Raw genomic sequence first — 16,829 nt, 5'->3', positions numbered from 1 at the left:
GCGGCTTGGCATAGGGGTTCCTGTCAAGTCAGGTCTTAGCAGTGATCTTAGGAGCAATTCTGAGACGTTTGATAAATACAGGCCCAGGGCTAAAAGTGAATGACTAATGAAAAATGAACCAAATGTTACACAAATGTATATGATTTTAGTAACAGCAGTCAATAGAACAGCTCAAAATGTCAAAATACATCATCCTGAAAAATACTTTACTGATAGAAGTGTGTGTGGCTGTACATTCACCAAGGTAACACAGACCAACTGTCCTGGTCGGAGAGCTGCAGAGGAGGAAGGAGGAATGAATGCTCCCAGGTCAGAGGGCCAGACTGGGAAGACAGGCCTGGATCACCATGTTCTACTACCACATCGTCATGGACAGCGCATCCAGAAAGTATTCACACCACTTCATGTTTTACACATTTTATGTTACAGCCTTATTCCAAAATGGATGAAATTATTTTTTTTCCTCATCAATCTACACACAATACCCCATAATGACAAAGTGGAAAAACTTTAGGAATTTTTTCAAATTTATTAAAAATTAAATATCACACATACATAGGTATTTACCCCCTTTGCTATGACACTCAATTGAGCTCAGGTGCATCCTGTTTCCACTGATCCTTGAGATATTTCTACAACTTGATTGGAGTCCACCTGTGGTCAATTCAATTGATTGGACATGATTTGGAAAGGTACACACATGTCTATATAAGGTTAACAGTGTGTCGGAGCATAAACCAAACCATTAAGTCAAAGGAATTGTCTATAGACCTCAGAGACAGGATTGTATCGAGGCACAGATCTGGGGAAGGTACCAAAAAAATTCTGCAGCATTGAAGGTCCCGAAAAGCACAGTGGTCTTCGTGGGGGGGGGGGGGGGGGGCGTGAGGGCCTTGGTCAGGGAGGTGACCACGAACCTGATGGTCACTCTGACAGAGCTCCAGCGTTCCTCTGTGGAAATGGGAGAACCTTCCAGAAGAGCAACCATCTCTGCAGCACTCGACCAATCAGACCTTTATGGTAGAGTGGCCAGACAGAAGCCTCTCCTCAGTAAAGGGCACATGACAGCCCACTGGGAGTTTGCCAAAAGGCACATAAATGACTCAGACCATGAGAAACACAATTCTCTGATCTGATGAAACCAAGATTGAACTCTTTGGCCTGAATGCCAAGCATCATGTCTGGAGGAAACCAGGCTCCGCTCATCGCCTGGCTAATACCATTCTTACAGTGAAGCATGGTGGTGGCAGCATCATGCTGTGGGTGCTGTTTTTCAGCAGTAGCGACTGGGCGACTAGTTCAGATAAAGGGAAAGATGAATGCAGCAATGTACAGAGCTCTGGACCTCAGACCGGGGCAAATGTTCACCTTCCAACAAGACAATTACCCGAAGCACACAGCGAAGGGAACAAAGGAGTGGCTTCGGGACAAGTCTGTGAATATCCTTGAGTGGCCCAGCCAGAGCCCAGACTTGAACCCAATTGAATATCTCTGGAAAGACCTGAAAATAGCTGTGCAGCGATGCTCTCTATCCAACCTGACAGAGCTTCAGAGGATCTGCAGAGAAGAATGGGAGAAATACTCCAAATACAGGTGTGCCAAGCTTGTAGCATCATACCCAAGAAGGCTTGAGGCTGTAATCACTGCCAAAGCTGCCTCCACAAAATACTGAATAAAGGGTGTGAACACTTATGTACGTACGTGTGATGTGTGTCTTTTTATTTTAAATACATTTGCAAATATTCCAAAAAAGGTTTGTTCACTCATTATGGGGTATTGTGTGTAGATTGATGAGGATTTTTTAAATATTTTTTTAAATCCATTTTGGAATAAGGCTGTAACATCCACACAAAATGTGTAAAAAGTGAAGGGGTGTGAATACTTTCCGGATGCACTATAGAATGTGTGTGGACCATTAGCCAGTAGCTACAGGTGTGGCCTATGTTATTTTACTGTTTAAACAAACTCCAACCTGACTGACATACTAGCAGGACATGTTAGCTGCAGAACTAGTCCACTAGAAGAGATTGAGAGCTAGTCCACTAGTATACATGAAGAGCTAACCCACTAGAACAGAATGAGAGCTAGTCCACTAGAACAGATTGATAGTTTGTCCACTAGCACACATAGGAGCTAGCCCACTAGTACAGAATGAGAGCTAGTCCACATGAACAGATGCTATCAGTCAAACAGATGGAAAGCTAGCCTTCTTTAGAGAATGTGAGGTTCATGGAAGTTTGGCACAGGAGACGGGCCAGTCTGACTGCATCAGGACTATCTGAGGACCAGTCTGACTGCACCAGAACTATCTATCTGAGGACCACTCTGACTGCTTCAGGACTATCTGAGGACCAGTCTGACTGCATAAGGACTATCTGAGGACCAGTTTGACTGGATCAGGACTATCTGAGGACCAGTTTGACTGCACCAGGACTATCTGAGGACCAGTCTGACTGCATCAGGACTATCTGAGGACCAGTCTGACTGCATCAGGACTATCTGAGGACCAGTCTGACTGGATCAGGACTATCTGAGGACCAGTCTGACTGGATCAGGACTATCTGAGGACCAGTCTGACTGGATCAGGACTATCTGAGGACTAGTCTAACTTGGATCAAACCACACCCAACATCATGAGTCTTCAGCAGAACAACAGTGCCTGGTCTGCGACTAAGGTAGGTCTCAGGTGAAGATGCTGTAGAGCATTTCATCGCACATGGTACCTGTATCTTTGTACATATAAATAAACAAATAAACAAACATCCTTGTATATGTAATAAAACAATAGTTGTGCACCACAAACCCACTGTCTCACTCAAACGTAATCTGTAAATAAACAATAAACACCACTTCAAATATCAAATCAAAGCTTCAGAATGATACAAGAAACGATAAGCCCAGCTGTGAAACACTCCAGCAAACTGCACATCAATAAAAAGTTTCAGATTTAAAAAATGTTGCTTTCATTTCATCATGCTGGTTCCCACCCAGCCCAAATAAACAAATAAACAAACATCCTTGTATATATAATAAAACAATAGTTGTGCACCACAAACCCACTGTCTCACTCAAACGTAATCTGTAAATAAACAATAAACACCACTTCAAATATCAAATCAAAGCTTCAGAATGATACAAGAAACGATAAGCCCAGCTGTGAAACACTCCAGCAAACTGCACATCAATAAAAAGTTTCAGATTTAAAAAATGTTGCTTTCATTTCATCATGCTGGTTCCGACCCAGCCAGGATGTGAACAGAATAATAATAAGTTATAAAGAAACATCATCTTCGTACAACCATCCTGTGCTGGGGTGTTCTAGACCTCCAGGCTACCGTTGGATTGACGTATCAAGAGTTTGGTCCAGTTACGACAGGAAGTTGAAAGTGAAAATCGCATACTTCTACTTTTTACTACAAGTACGTACTACAGCTGCATCTAGAGAGTATGTACTTTGCACGCTGTATGCATGCAATTGGGACATACTACCTTGTCATAACATTGCGCCTTGAAATTTGACCACATCCGTCACTGTCCATGAAGCCACATTCGTCCACAGCTGGGATTCATCAAAACGCCTCCGGGGCGACTCACACGTGACATCATTTCCGCTGAGCAAAGGATTGTGGGTCAGAATAGCTGGAAAAGTGTGCTGGCTTGCATACTGCAAAATACGACCGGATGCAGTAGGACATCCTGGTATTTTTGGCGTACTGCATGTGGCATACTATGTATTGGGACATACTACATCAGTTGTTGGCGTAGCCTACTATATAGTATGGAAGTACGCGATTCGGAACGCAGCCAGTGGAGCACATTCTGACCCCTCTGCAACATGGAGCACATTCTGACCCCTCTGCAATATGGAGGATATTCTGACCCCTCTGCAACATGGAGGACATTCTGACCCCTCTGCAACATGGAGGACATTCTGACCCCTCTGCAACATGGAGGATATTCTGACCCCTCTGCAACATGGAGGACATTCTGACCCCTCTGCAACATGGAGGACATTCTGACCCCTCTGCAACATGGAGCACATTCTGACCCCTCTGCAACATGGAGGATATTCTGACCCCTCTGCTGAAATCACTAGAAAGAAACACAGCGTCCGCCAAGGGGGGGGGACTCTCTTGGAAAATGCATTTTGAGGAGGACAGTCCAGCAGGAAGTAGTAATATTTACATAACAAACCGAGCTCTGTAGCGAGCGGAGCTTCTCTCGGGATCAGGGCTCGACCCGTCTGGTCTAAGATCAGGCAGCGTCACAACTGGCCTGACACACACACACGTACAGTACACACACACACACACTGTAGACCCTCCTATAAGAGGGAGCAGGAGAGACCAGGGGAGAGAGGAGACAGGAGGGGATGATCTCCCTGCAGCAGGGGTTGAGTTTGGAGTGGGCGGAGTCGGGACTGGGGCAGAGTGCAGAAGAGGAGCGGTTTGGGGGGAGGAGGGCGGAGCCTCACTTCTTCCTGTAGTAGAGGAGGTACATCTTCAGAGGCTCTGGCAGCGGCAGTCCCAGAATCCTCTCTCTCAGCACGTTGACCGGCGGCTCCGAGCGGAGTGTCTCTCGGGCCTCGCACTCCGGCTCCTCCCCCTCCTCCCCCCCCCCCCTCCTCCTCTCTCCTCCCCACCGCCCGGCCTCCTCTCTCCCCCCCCCCCTCCTCCTCTCTCCTCCCCACCGCCCGGCCTCCTCTCTCCTCCCCCCCCTCCTCCTCTCTCCTCCCCACCGCCCGGCCTCCTCTCTCCCCCCCCCCCTCCTCCTCTCTCCACCCCACCGCCCGGCCTCCTCTCCTGCACCCTCGCCCCCCCCTCTCCTCCTCCTCCTCCACCTCTCCTCCTCTCCCACGGTTGTTGTTGCTGTCCAGGGAGAAGACAGCGCCAGCGGCGCCAGCTTGGGTGGGCGGGACCGCGGTGGTGCCGCCCGCCTCCGCCTGCCTATTGGCCAGCACCAGGGCGTTGCAGCGGCGACGGTGGACACGCCTCCGTTTGAAGCGGGGGCCGTACTTGTGCAGCCCGGCGACGGCCAGACCCCGCCCCACGCCAAAGGAGGAGGAGCCTCGGCCGCGCGGCACGTCATCGTCCCGGGTCACGCGGAGGGCGTGGCGGATGGACACCCGGGCCAGCTCCTGCAGCGTCCGCACAGAGAACAAGGCTGCTCCGCCCCCCGAGGACAGGAGGAGGGGGAAACGGGTGGGGGTGGAGAGAGAGAGATGGAGGGAGAGAGAGAGGAGAGGGAGGGAAAGAGAGAGAGAGAGGAGAGAGAGAGAGAGAGGGAGAGGGATGGGAGAGAGAGAAGACATGTCAGTGAAAGTCCCTGTAATAAACTAATAATAATAATTCATTTTATTTTACGATTGATATTACAGATATAACTCATGCAGGTGGACGGCCCGGGGGGTGGGGGGTGGGGGGGTGACTCAAGCAGGGGGACGGCCCGGGGGAGTAGGGGGGTGACTCACGCAGGGGGGCGGCCCGGGGGGGTGGGAGGGTGACTCACGCAGGGGGGCGGGACGGGGGGGGGGGACTCACGCAGGGGGGCGGCCCGGGGACGGGGGGGGACGGGGGGGGGGGTGACGCATGCAGGGCGACGGCCCGGGGGGGGGGGTGGGGGGTTGACTCACGCAGGGGGATGGCCCGGGGGGATGGGGTGGGGGGGTGACTCACGCAGGGGGGCGGCCCGGGGACAGGGGGGGGGGGGGGGTGACTCACGCAGAGGGAGGGCCCGGGGACGGGGACGGGGGGTGACTCACGCAGGGGGGCGGCACGGGGACGGGAGCCAGCGCACGCCTGCTTGGGGAGGACCAGCGGGGCGAAGGACACGGCGATGATCTTCTTAGTCTCCCAGCTGTTCTGACCTGTACGAGTGATCTTAGTCAACTACAGAGAGAGAGAGAGAGAGAGGGGGAGAGAGGGAGGGGAGGGGGGGGTCAGTTCCACGGTGTGATTGGGAGGATGTGCAGTAATAGGAGCTGCGAGGGTACGTAGGGATGCATTGAAATTTTCAGCCGTCTGTCGCTATTGGTGGATATTGGTTGTTGACTGATCAGTCTATCGGCAGATAGGATAGCATTCACCGATGGCAGTGGCCGATGTTTAGAAGGTTATATTAAAGGTTGGTTCATTCATTTGATTGAATTTGTGCTCATTCAAAGATAGTGTGATGAAGGGTTCAGATATTTTTTCATAATGAAGATGTCTTTGTTTCTTTAACACAAAAGAGGGAATAAATAACAAAAACAAACAAACAAACAAAAAGCATGGGTATGAGTGTGTGTGTGAGCGCGTGCGCACATGTGTCTGTGAGTATGCGTGTGTGACAGAGAGTGTGTGTGTGTGTGTGTGTGTGTGTGAGAGGGTGTGTGTGTTACGGTTGGGTTTGTGTTGTGTTGTCTGGGGTGCCATCTTCCCTCTGCCCAGGCTCGTGACCTGACTGACAGCACCTGAGACTGATGCCGAGTGGCCTCACCTGCGCTCGTCACCCCCCAGAGACATAAGAGGGAGCTGGACCTGTGTGCCATTCTACAACCCAGCTGTGTGTTGTGTGTTGCTGAATTACAGCCTAGTGCTGTGTGTTTGATTACAGCCTTCAGTGTTGTGTGTGTAGCCAGGTGGGCTATAGTTCCTTGGGAACGTGAAGTGATTAAGTTAAGGAGTTTATTTGCTCTTTCTGTTTTGGGCTGCTTTCCGTTTGTTGCTTCCTAGTTTTGTGTTGTCACTATTCATTTATTCATTTATTTATGACATTATTGTTTGTTATTACGGTCATTAATAAATTATTTGGTTATTCGACCAGCTCTTTTCTCTGACTCCCCTTTGTTACCCGGTTGGTTTATAGTTTGTTATGGTTTTCATATGTTACATCCTTGGGGGCTATCCAGAGGCATGTAACAGTGTGTCTGTGTGCGTGTGTCTGCGTGAGTGCGTGTGTGTGAGAGTGTGTGGGTGAGCGTGTGTGTGGGTGTGTGTGTGTGAGGGTGTGTGTGTGTGCATGCGTGCGTACCTTCTCCTCCAGCGGCAGGACCAGCACCCCCCCTGGCTTAAGCAGGTTCTTCATGTGGGCCTGGTGCTCCCGCTGGACCCCGGCGCCGCAGTACACCCGGTCATACTGACGGCCCTCCGCCGGGATCTCCAGACAGTTCCCCAACACGAAGGACGGCTCGCAGAACTCAAACCTGCACGCACACACATTAACACACACACACATTAACACTCACGCGCACAAACACACGCATAAACACACACACAAACACACACACACACACACAGACAACCAACACTGTCAATGAAAATAAAAGCATATGAGCACGTCCCCCAGCCCTCTAACACCTGGGCCCGGACTGGAACTACGTTTCAGGATAAACGCAGGATGTTCCATTCTCCTGGGCGAGCTGGAGGTTTAGCCAGCCCTGTTACCACGGCAGCATCTCAACCTGCTCACTGACAGCCCTGTTACCACAGCAGCATCTCAACCTGCTCACTGACAGCCCTGTTACCACGGCAGCATCTCAACCTGCTCACTGACAGCCCTGTTACCACGGCAGCATCTCAACCTGCTCACTGACAGCCCTGTTACCACGGCAGCATCTCAACCTGCTCACTGACAGCCCTGTTACCAGGGCAGCATCTCAACCTGCTCACTGACAGCCCTGTTACCACGGCAGCATCTCAACCTGCTCACTGACAGGCTGACTAACGTTGGCCAGCTGAGTCTCAACGTGTTGAGTTGAGCCCCACATGCCCACGCCCCTTCAGAGCACTCAGAAAGGCTTTGAGAGGCCGTCCAGATCCTTTTATATGTGAACCAGTTCCCTCGGGAAGGGATGATTTAGGCTAGGCTAACCAAACATTGCATTGCCTTGAGTTTAAGCTTTTCAAGATAAGTGTTGTGGGAATATGGTGTAATTTTTTGAGTCTCTATCAGAGGAACATCCTTTAAACCTGTCAGCCTGTGAGTTTAAAGCAGTGTGTTATGTAGCCTATTGAATAATTTGAAATATGGTTTGGTATTTATCCTATACATGCTGCCAAGTTCACTTGATTCTTTTACAGCTGAGACTGTGTAATTCAAATAGGCCCAACCATCATTACATTTAAACAGGCCCAACCATCACTACATTTAAACAGGCCCAACCATCATTACATTTAAACAGGCCCAACCATCATTACATTTAAACAGGCCCAACCGTCACTACATTTAAACAGGCCCAACCGTCACTACATTTAAACAGGCCCAACCATCACTACATTTAAACAGGCCCAACCATCACTACATTTAAACAGGCCCAACCATCACTACATTTAAACAGGCCCAACCATCACTACATTTAAACAGGCCCAACCATCACTACATTTAAACAGGCCCAACCATCACTACATTTAAACAGGCCCAACCATCACTACATTTAAACAGGCCCAACCATCACTACATTTAAACAGGCCCAACCATCATTACATTTAAACAGGCCCAACCATCATTACATTTAAACAGGCCCAACAATCACTACATTTAAACAGGCCCAACAATCACTACATTTAAACAGGCCCAACCATCACTACATTTAAACAGGCCCAACCATCACTACATTTAAACAGGCCCAACCATCATTACATTTAAACAGGCCCAACCATCATTACATTTAAACAGGCCCAACCATCACTACATTTAAACAGGCCCAACCATCACTACATTTAAACAGGCCCAACCATCATTACATTTAAACAGGCCCAACCATCACTACATTTAAACAGGCCCAACCATCACTACATTTAAACAGGCCCAACCATCACTACATTTAAACAGGCTAAGACCAAACACAACACAACAACAATGTCCCAACAACAGCCTAGAAATACCGTATCAGCCTACTGTTGGCCAGCACAGCTACACCTAATGTCTTTCAGTTTTTCAAATCAAAATTTATCAGTGAAATTTATGTAATTAAAACTATAACTTATTTACCAGGCTTGGTCACTGGTTTTCACAGCCGTAGTAGTAGTAGTACTGTATTTATCTGTCATATTGCTGAGTGGGACCACGATGCTGCAGTTAGAACAGTCCCATTTCATGGATATGAATCTGTCAGGGTCCGGCGTCATGAGTTCAGTGAATCTATGGAGAGCCAGATGGCCCATCCTAATGTCCTTTACCTCCATGCTGAAATAGACAGCACACATGTTTGTCATCACCAAATCATAGTCTGAGTCCTTTTGTATCCAAGGAGAACACGCTCTGATCCTTGACGAGCAACATCTGGATTAAGTTAAGGAGCTAACTACAGTACATCCCAGACCTACTGGAAGAACCCAAAATCACGGATATGAATGAGTGTGTTCACTCAATCAGGATATGAATGAGTGTGTTCACTCAATCAGGATATGAATGAGCGCGTTCACTCAATCAGGATATGAATGAGCGTGTTCACTCAATCAGGATATGAATGAGCGTGTTCACTCAATCAGGATATGAATGAGCGTGTTCACTCAATCAGGATATGTCAGTTTAACCAAATATGAAGAATGGACCACTGGCCTGTAAGACACTGACAGAACAGAGCACTGAGGACAGAGATGAGAGAGGGAGAGGGAGAGGGAGAGGGAGAGAGAGAGAGAGAGAGAGAGAGAGAGGGAGAGAGAGGGAGAGAGAGAGAGAGAGAGAGAGAGAGGGAGAGAGACGGAAAGAGAGAGGGAGAGAGGGAGAGAGAGAAAAAGAGAGAGAGAGGGAGAGGCCGGCTTTCCCCAGCCGACCTCGAGAGGGTAATTCATGCATTCACCACCTCTAGACTTGATTACTGTTACTCCCTATATGTGGGCATTGATCAGTCATCACTGAGACGCCTTCAGCTTGTCCAGAATGCCGCTGCTCGCCTCCTTACTGGCACCAAAAAGCGTCACCATATCACCCCCATCCTGGCCTCACTTCACTGGCTCCCTGTCAGTTTAATATCACCCCCATCCTGGCCTCACTTCACTGGCTCCCTGTCAGTTTAATATCACCCCCATCCTGGCCTCACTTCACTGGCTCCCTGTCAGTTTAATATCACCCCCATCCTGGCCTCGCTTCACTGGCTCCCTGTCAGTTTAATATCACCCCCATCCTGGCCTCACTTCACTGGCTCTCTGTCAGTTTTATAGTCCATTTTAAGCTTGTTTTATTTGTTTTGAAAGCGTTAAATGGGCTGGCTCCTCCATACCTAGCTGAGCTCTTGCAGCACCATTCCCCACCAGAGCTTTAGATCAGCTGACCAGATCAGCTGACCAGGGGCCTCGTTTAGAAAACCTTGCTCAGGATTCACGTACTAAGGGTTGCGGACAACCGCAAGTTCCAAAAGGTACGCACAACGATTTTCCGATTTATAACAAAGTGCGCACGCATGTCCCACGCCGGTTCCCCATTATAAATCTCAATCAACTCTAAACTTGGCGCACGTGAGCGAGCGTGTTGTCCCACCCTCTTAACGCCCATAAATGCCTATATATGGCCAGTGAAACACCTCCAATTCGCAGAAATCGATACAGCCCAAATCTAACATGACGGCAAACGTGGTAGCAAAAACGCGGAAGCGGCTCATGAGCCCCTCGTGGTCATTGGTCAGTAGGTCTCGCCGGTCCCTGCGACTCGGTCTCTCCGAATTCCTTCATCCACATCATCCAAAAGCAGTAGTCTACATATAAAGCAGCCATTGTGCGTCATTACTCATTGGAATTGCATGCCTTACCCACCCACGGACATGATTATATGAAACAGGTGTGATTGTCATTGACAATATATGAACCACGCACGTGATTGTTTGATTTCATTTCTCGGTATAGGAGACGATACAGAGATGACATGTAGAGGCGAGGGCACTTATTTCTGACAATGCTGGATGTCATGAAAACAGAACAGCTGATGACGCATAACATCCATAACATCTAAGACAATTAACAGCACTCTTATCTGCCCGACTGAGGCATCGAACACGGGGTCAGTTTAGCCTATTTTATTAATCAAATATGCATTGCGATTTCTAAATAGCCTAAATAGCTTATAATAATGGGCCCCCTATGAATATGGATTCCCGAGTCAAACAATGAGGCAATGAAACACCACCAACAAACACAGCCTATTTCAGTGTAACACAGCTTATAGTGAATCATATTATCCTTATAATATAGTAGCCTACACATTGCCTGAGTAAATATGTAATGCACAACAGTGCACACTTATTTCTTGTTGCGGAAGGCTAGGCTGCGTCTAGGCACTGTCACTTACCACGCAGTGAGAGGGCCATCTCTACAACTAGAGTGATTGTTGTTCTACCAAAATTGGGATTCACAGCAGTGTAAATATGAAGGCGTTCACAAGTCATTCACAACAGTAGGCCTATTTGCATTATAGTGATTGCTTTGAGCACATAGCCTACGCTGTCCACATTATTATTTATGAGATTAAATAAATAAAGGAATCATTTATGAGGATAAATAAATTAATCAATTGTTTAGCGATTACAGATTTTTAAATGTGCTTTATAAATAAAATTTGACTTGACTTGAGAGGGAGAGAGAGAGAGAGAGAGAGAGAGAGGGAGAGAGAGAAAGAGAGAGAGAGCGCGAGAGAGAGAGAGGGAGAGAGAGAGGGAGGAGTCTCACTTGTCGAAGCTCTCGCTGGTCTTGATGAAGTAGTCCAGCTTCTGGTAGGCGTACTCTATCACATCTGCATGGAGCTCCACACCATGGTTGACCCCAAACGGACCTGGAACGGTCAACAACGTCAGCCATGATGGCGAGGTCAGCTGGCCTGGCCAGCCACCTGTAGGTCAGCCCTACAGTCAGCCCAGTTAGGCCCACGGTGGAGCTGATCTACACTCACCCAGGATGAGGCCCACGGTGGAGCTGATCTACACTCACCCAGGATGAGGCCCACGGTGGAGCTGATCTACACTCACCCAGGATGAGGCCCACCATGGTGCTGAGGTAGCCCGTGCCGGAGCCCAGGTTGAGGAAGGAAAGCCCGGGGTGCAGATCCAGCGCCTCCATCACCTCCGAGTAGATGCACGGCGCCGACAGGTGGATGTTGCCATGGCGCCAGGCCAGGTCCTTGTAGGCATTGCCGCGGTAGTCGTGCAGGTAGTAGTCTGCGCGGTCGATGGCGCGGAAGGCGCGCTCCACCAGCCGGGAGCGGATGTAGTGGGCCTCCTTCAAGTTGTCGATCAGCTCGTCGTTGTCTTCGCCGGCGCTCACGGCTCCGCCCATCTTAACTGGAGAGGGACGGGGCAGGAGAGGACACGTCCAGGCCCGGAGCTGCTTCAGGACCTGAGAGGACAGGGGAGAGAGAGGACACTTCAGGTCCGGAGCTGCTTCAGGACCTGAGGGGACAGGGGCGGGAGAGGACACGTTCAGGCCCGGAGCTGCTTCAGGACCTGAGGGGACAGGGGTGGGAGAGGACACGTTCAGGCCCGGAGCTGCTTCAGGACCTGAGGGGACAGGGGTGGGAGAGGACACGTTCAGGCCCGGAGCTGCTTCAGGACCTGAGGGGACAGGGGTGGGAGAGGACACGTTCAGGCCCGGAGCTGCTTCAGAACCTGAGGGGACAGAGAGCTCTACAGTTAAGCTGTAGCTGGGGAGAGAGGCAGGAGAGAACAGCTCCAGTACCTACTAGAGATGTGCACGGATAGTCGTTTACAGCTCCAGTACCTACTAGAGATGTGCACGGATAGTCGTTTACAGCTCCAGAACCTACTAGAGATGTGCACGGATAGTCGTTTAAACGGCTGTACGGTGCAGGTTCTGCTAGTCGGTTAGGAAATAATAGTCGGTTAAACTGTAAAGAAGAAGAATTTGCGCCAAGTCACCTCACACACATCAGTCTTGACTGGAATAAACCCAACAACAATCCTAACAATAAGCGCCTGATTACGGTGAGCTGTTTAGTCACACCCCTTTTCTGTCTATTCAAGTGTGTGTGCGCGCGAGTATGTGAGAGAGAGAGAAGGATCCGAGAGAGAGAGATAGGGAGAGAGAGAGAGGGAGGGAGAGAGAGAGAGAGAGAGAGAGAGAGAGAGAGAGAGAGAGAAGGATCCGAGAGAGAGAGAGAGAGAGAGAGAGAGAGAGAGAGAGAGAGAGAGAGAGAGAGAGAGAGAGAGAACATGAGTCGCGCAGCTGTCTGGTGGTAAACCAGGAGTTTGGGACTTTGATTTGAAAGACGCTGAGAAAGTTTCATTTAGTTTGTGGACTACTGAACATCACGTATGCTGCGCTGTAGTTCAACATTTATTTCAACTAATAGTAATTAAAAAAACGTGAAATTTGTTTAGGCTTTTTTTTTTTTTTTTTACAAAGTAGGCTATTATTTCTTTCACTTATATTATTTGCACTGTTTTTACATAATTTTGTTGTGGACCAATGTTTGAATAAATTTGCCTCTGAAATCTGCAGTCTTTAATGCAAAACTAATTTTAGTCTACTGAAACATTACAGGCTATAGGCTAGCCTACTCTTCTACTGAAACATTACAGGTTATAGGCTAGTCTACTCTTCTACTGAAACATTACAGGCTATAGGCTAGCCTACTCTTCTACTGAAACATTACAGGCTATAGGCTAGCCTACTCTTCTACTGAAACATTACAGGCTATAGGCTAGCCTACTCTTCTACTGAAACATTACAGGCTATAGGCTAGCCTACTCTTCTACTGAAACATTACAGGCTATAGGCTAGCCTACTCTTCTACTGAAACATTACAGGCTATAGGCTAGCCTACTCTGCTGCTGAAACATTACAGGCTATAGGCTAGCCTACTCTTCTACTGAAACATTTAAGGCTATAGGCTAGTCTACTCTTCTACTGAAACATTACAGGCTATAGGCTAGCCTACTCTTCTACTGAAACATTACAGGCTATAGGCTAGCCTACTCTTCTACTGAAACATTACAGGCTATAGGCTAGCCTACTCTTCTTCAATGAAACAAAATAAATCACAGTGAGAAGCTGATGGGCTGAAATACTGTGTTCACTGGCAAACAAAAGAGAGCGAGTCACTTCAGTTGCCCTAAGAGTGCTAATTAGCTGCCGATGAGTGGTTAGGAAACATCAAGAAAGTAGTCATGCATCTTAGCTTGCAAAGTTTAAGAAACTCCCTCAAAACAACTCGCACTTGGGAATGGCTGTTTTAGAGTAGCCGTACAGTCAGTTACAAATCCACTGTATAGTGGTCAGTGAAAGTAGTCGCTGCGCACATCATTGGAACGCAGTTAACCAGGTCTCCAGCCCACATCACGCGCTCACACTCACGGGAGCAGCAGCGGCAGGACTATCACAGGATGTGTCTGATGTCTCCTCTGAATCTGACTGTTAGCAGATCCTAGCCTAGTAAACCAGACTCACTGCAAAAACTTTTTGCCGTTTTAAAATGTCGAAAAAAAATTAATTTAATTTTAATTTTGCAAAAATTGCAACGAGTCTGGTTTACCAGGCTAAGCAGATCCCACTGTTAGATAATTGGAAGTCTCTTGCACTCATGAATGATGAGGTCTCAGTGACAGCTAGGCGAGTCGGGGGACTAGATACTATGAGGAAACAGGAACATCCGTACATGTTTTCCCTTGCTCAACAAATACAATTTAATGATACACAACGTTTCGGCACATGACCTCCTGTATGGAAACGTGGGGCGTCATTAAATCGGATTGTTGAGCAAGTGAAAACAGTGTGAGGGTGTTCCTGTTTGGTCAGCATATCCCAGCAGCCCACCACTCCTCCCCAGTCCATGGAGCAGGCCTCCCCTGAACACCAGCCCTCCTCCAGGGCTGCCTCCCCTGAACCCCCCCTCCTCCAGGGCTGCCCCCCCTGAACCCTCCTCCAGGGCTGCCTCCCCTGAACCCCCTCCTCCAGGGCTGCCTCCCCTGAACCCCAGCCCTCCTCCCAGGGCCCAGGAGAGCAGGCAGAGCTGCTGGGGAAGGCTGGGTTACAAACAGGGGTTGGAGGAAGTGTTCTAGACTGGCCCAGAGGAGAGATCCCAGCTCTGTCTGCGAGGAGAGATCCCAGCTCTGTCTGCGAGGAGAGATCCCAGCGCTGTCTGCCAGAGGAGAGACCACAGCTCTGTCTGCCAGAGGAGAGATCTGCGGGTCATAAAGCAGTAACAGAATAAAGGCCATGTCCCTCTCTGCCACGCAGGATCCCTTTGATGCTATATAGGTCGTCTGCGTTCAGCATGACGACAAAACAGTCATTACCAAGTTGAAAGGAGGTTTGACATGTCCCGAATGACTCAATGCCTGCACCTAGTACCAACCCCCCCCCCCCCCCCTCCCCCAACAGTTCAATGGAGCCATAGTTTAAACACGGGAGACAAATAGCCTCAGCAGCCTCCAGATAGAGGTGACTATGTCTAACTCAGCCTCCAGATAGAGGTAACTATGTCTAACTCAGCCTCCGGATAGAGGTGACTATGTCTAACTCAGCCTCCAGATAGAGGTGACTATGTCTCCAGATAGTCTAACTAACTCAGCATCCAGATAGGGGTGACTATGTCTAACTCAGCCTCCAGATAGGGATGACTATGTCTAACTCAGCCTCCAGATAGAGATGACTATGTCTCCAGATAGTCTAACTAACTCAGCCTCCAGATAGAGGTGACTATGTCTCCAGATAGTCTAACTAGCTCTTGGAGGACAGCCTTGGCAGCCCTGTTTTTTTAAACAATGGCCGGGTTTCTCGAACGAGTTAAGAAGCACTTAACTCCAAAGTACTTCTTAACTCCCATACAAAGGGTTGCTTAAGAAGGGTTCCTTAAGAAGGTTCTTTATCGGGAAACGCGGCCAATAACATTTGCACCATGCATGCATGTCCTTCGCACCACCGCGGAGTGGCGCTGTGCCCGTGCTGGTTATATAGTTAAACCAGTGACCTAGTTGTGTTCCTTCAGTACAAGACGAACACGGTATCTGTCAACACATCACACCATTCCCCCATTAAATCACGATAGCTCATTGTGTCTGCTAGCAAACTACGCAGCATGCGCAATGACCTTCGCATGGCGTAACGTTTAATAGCTAACATTAACTAGCTGGTGAGTGTGCACGTTAGTTATTAACCAACAGCCTAGCTACGCGGCAGCTAGGAGGCTTTTTAAATTAGACGAGCTAGCCGACGTGTTATTGGAAAGAAAATATCGATAAGTGAAGTGTCACTGTTTAGAATCACAGCGTGTTAGCTAACGTTATATACATACCAATCTTTAGCTAATGTTAGCGTTAGCCAGCTTTGGGTAATCGAAAACCTCAAAAGAATGCAACCAAACATATGCTAGCCTAGCTACCTAGCCCAATGCTAACAAGTTTTCCTTGCGGACAGAGAAAGACATCGGGACAAGAACGACACAACACCCTAATGCTATACATGTTGACCGATGAGCAACGTTACCTCGATCTTTGCTCCAGTTTAATTTGACAGTATAAATTGCCGAGCCTGTTTTAGGGTGAGTTTCCAGGGTCTGTTCTCGAATCAGATCAGAGCCTGCTGCTGCATGTAAACATTCACAGCTGACGTTCTGACGTCATACGCAAGCCATTGGTGGTCTACCCCAGGCCCCCAAGATTCGAAATCTAAAGTGAAGCCCAGGCCCCCAGGATTCGAAATCTAAAGTGAAGCCCTATTGAACCGCGCCATCTTGGCAAATTTGTAGTCATTTGACTATTACCGGCGCCTTTTGTACTTGCGCAGTTGTGCTTTTCTGGCCTACGCGCGTCCACGAACCAAGCCCCCAGGATCAGCTTGGCGCATTGAGGCCACCATGGGCTTTCAGGCCAAGCTCGGTATTGCAAGACACGTGACGGCATGCAT

At 48.8% G+C, this 16,829-nt stretch overlaps 1 protein-coding gene across 1 annotated transcript; it reads right to left on the bottom strand.

Moving 5' to 3' along the window:
- Positions 1–4,957: 4,957 nt before the first annotated feature.
- pcmtd2b (protein-L-isoaspartate (D-aspartate) O-methyltransferase domain containing 2b) lies at positions 4,958–16,496 on the bottom strand. Its single transcript, XM_084435855.1, has 6 exons — positions 16,410–16,496; positions 11,936–12,302; positions 11,640–11,742; positions 7,012–7,183; positions 5,721–5,888; positions 4,958–5,163 (listed from the first exon to the last, which is right to left on the bottom strand). Exons 2-6 carry the CDS (start codon positions 12,240–12,242, stop codon positions 5,098–5,100), a joined length of 816 nt encoding a protein of 271 aa, XP_084291981.1. The 5' UTR covers positions 12,243–12,302; positions 16,410–16,496; the 3' UTR covers positions 4,958–5,097.
- Positions 16,497–16,829: the final 333 nt, after the last annotated feature.

This window comes from Borostomias antarcticus (genome assembly GCF_949987555.1).
Source record: "Borostomias antarcticus genome assembly, chromosome: 3".
In the NCBI taxonomy this organism is placed as follows: Eukaryota; Metazoa; Chordata; class Actinopteri; order Stomiiformes; family Stomiidae; genus Borostomias; species Borostomias antarcticus.
This window is presented reverse-complemented; position numbering and strand designations above follow the sequence as displayed.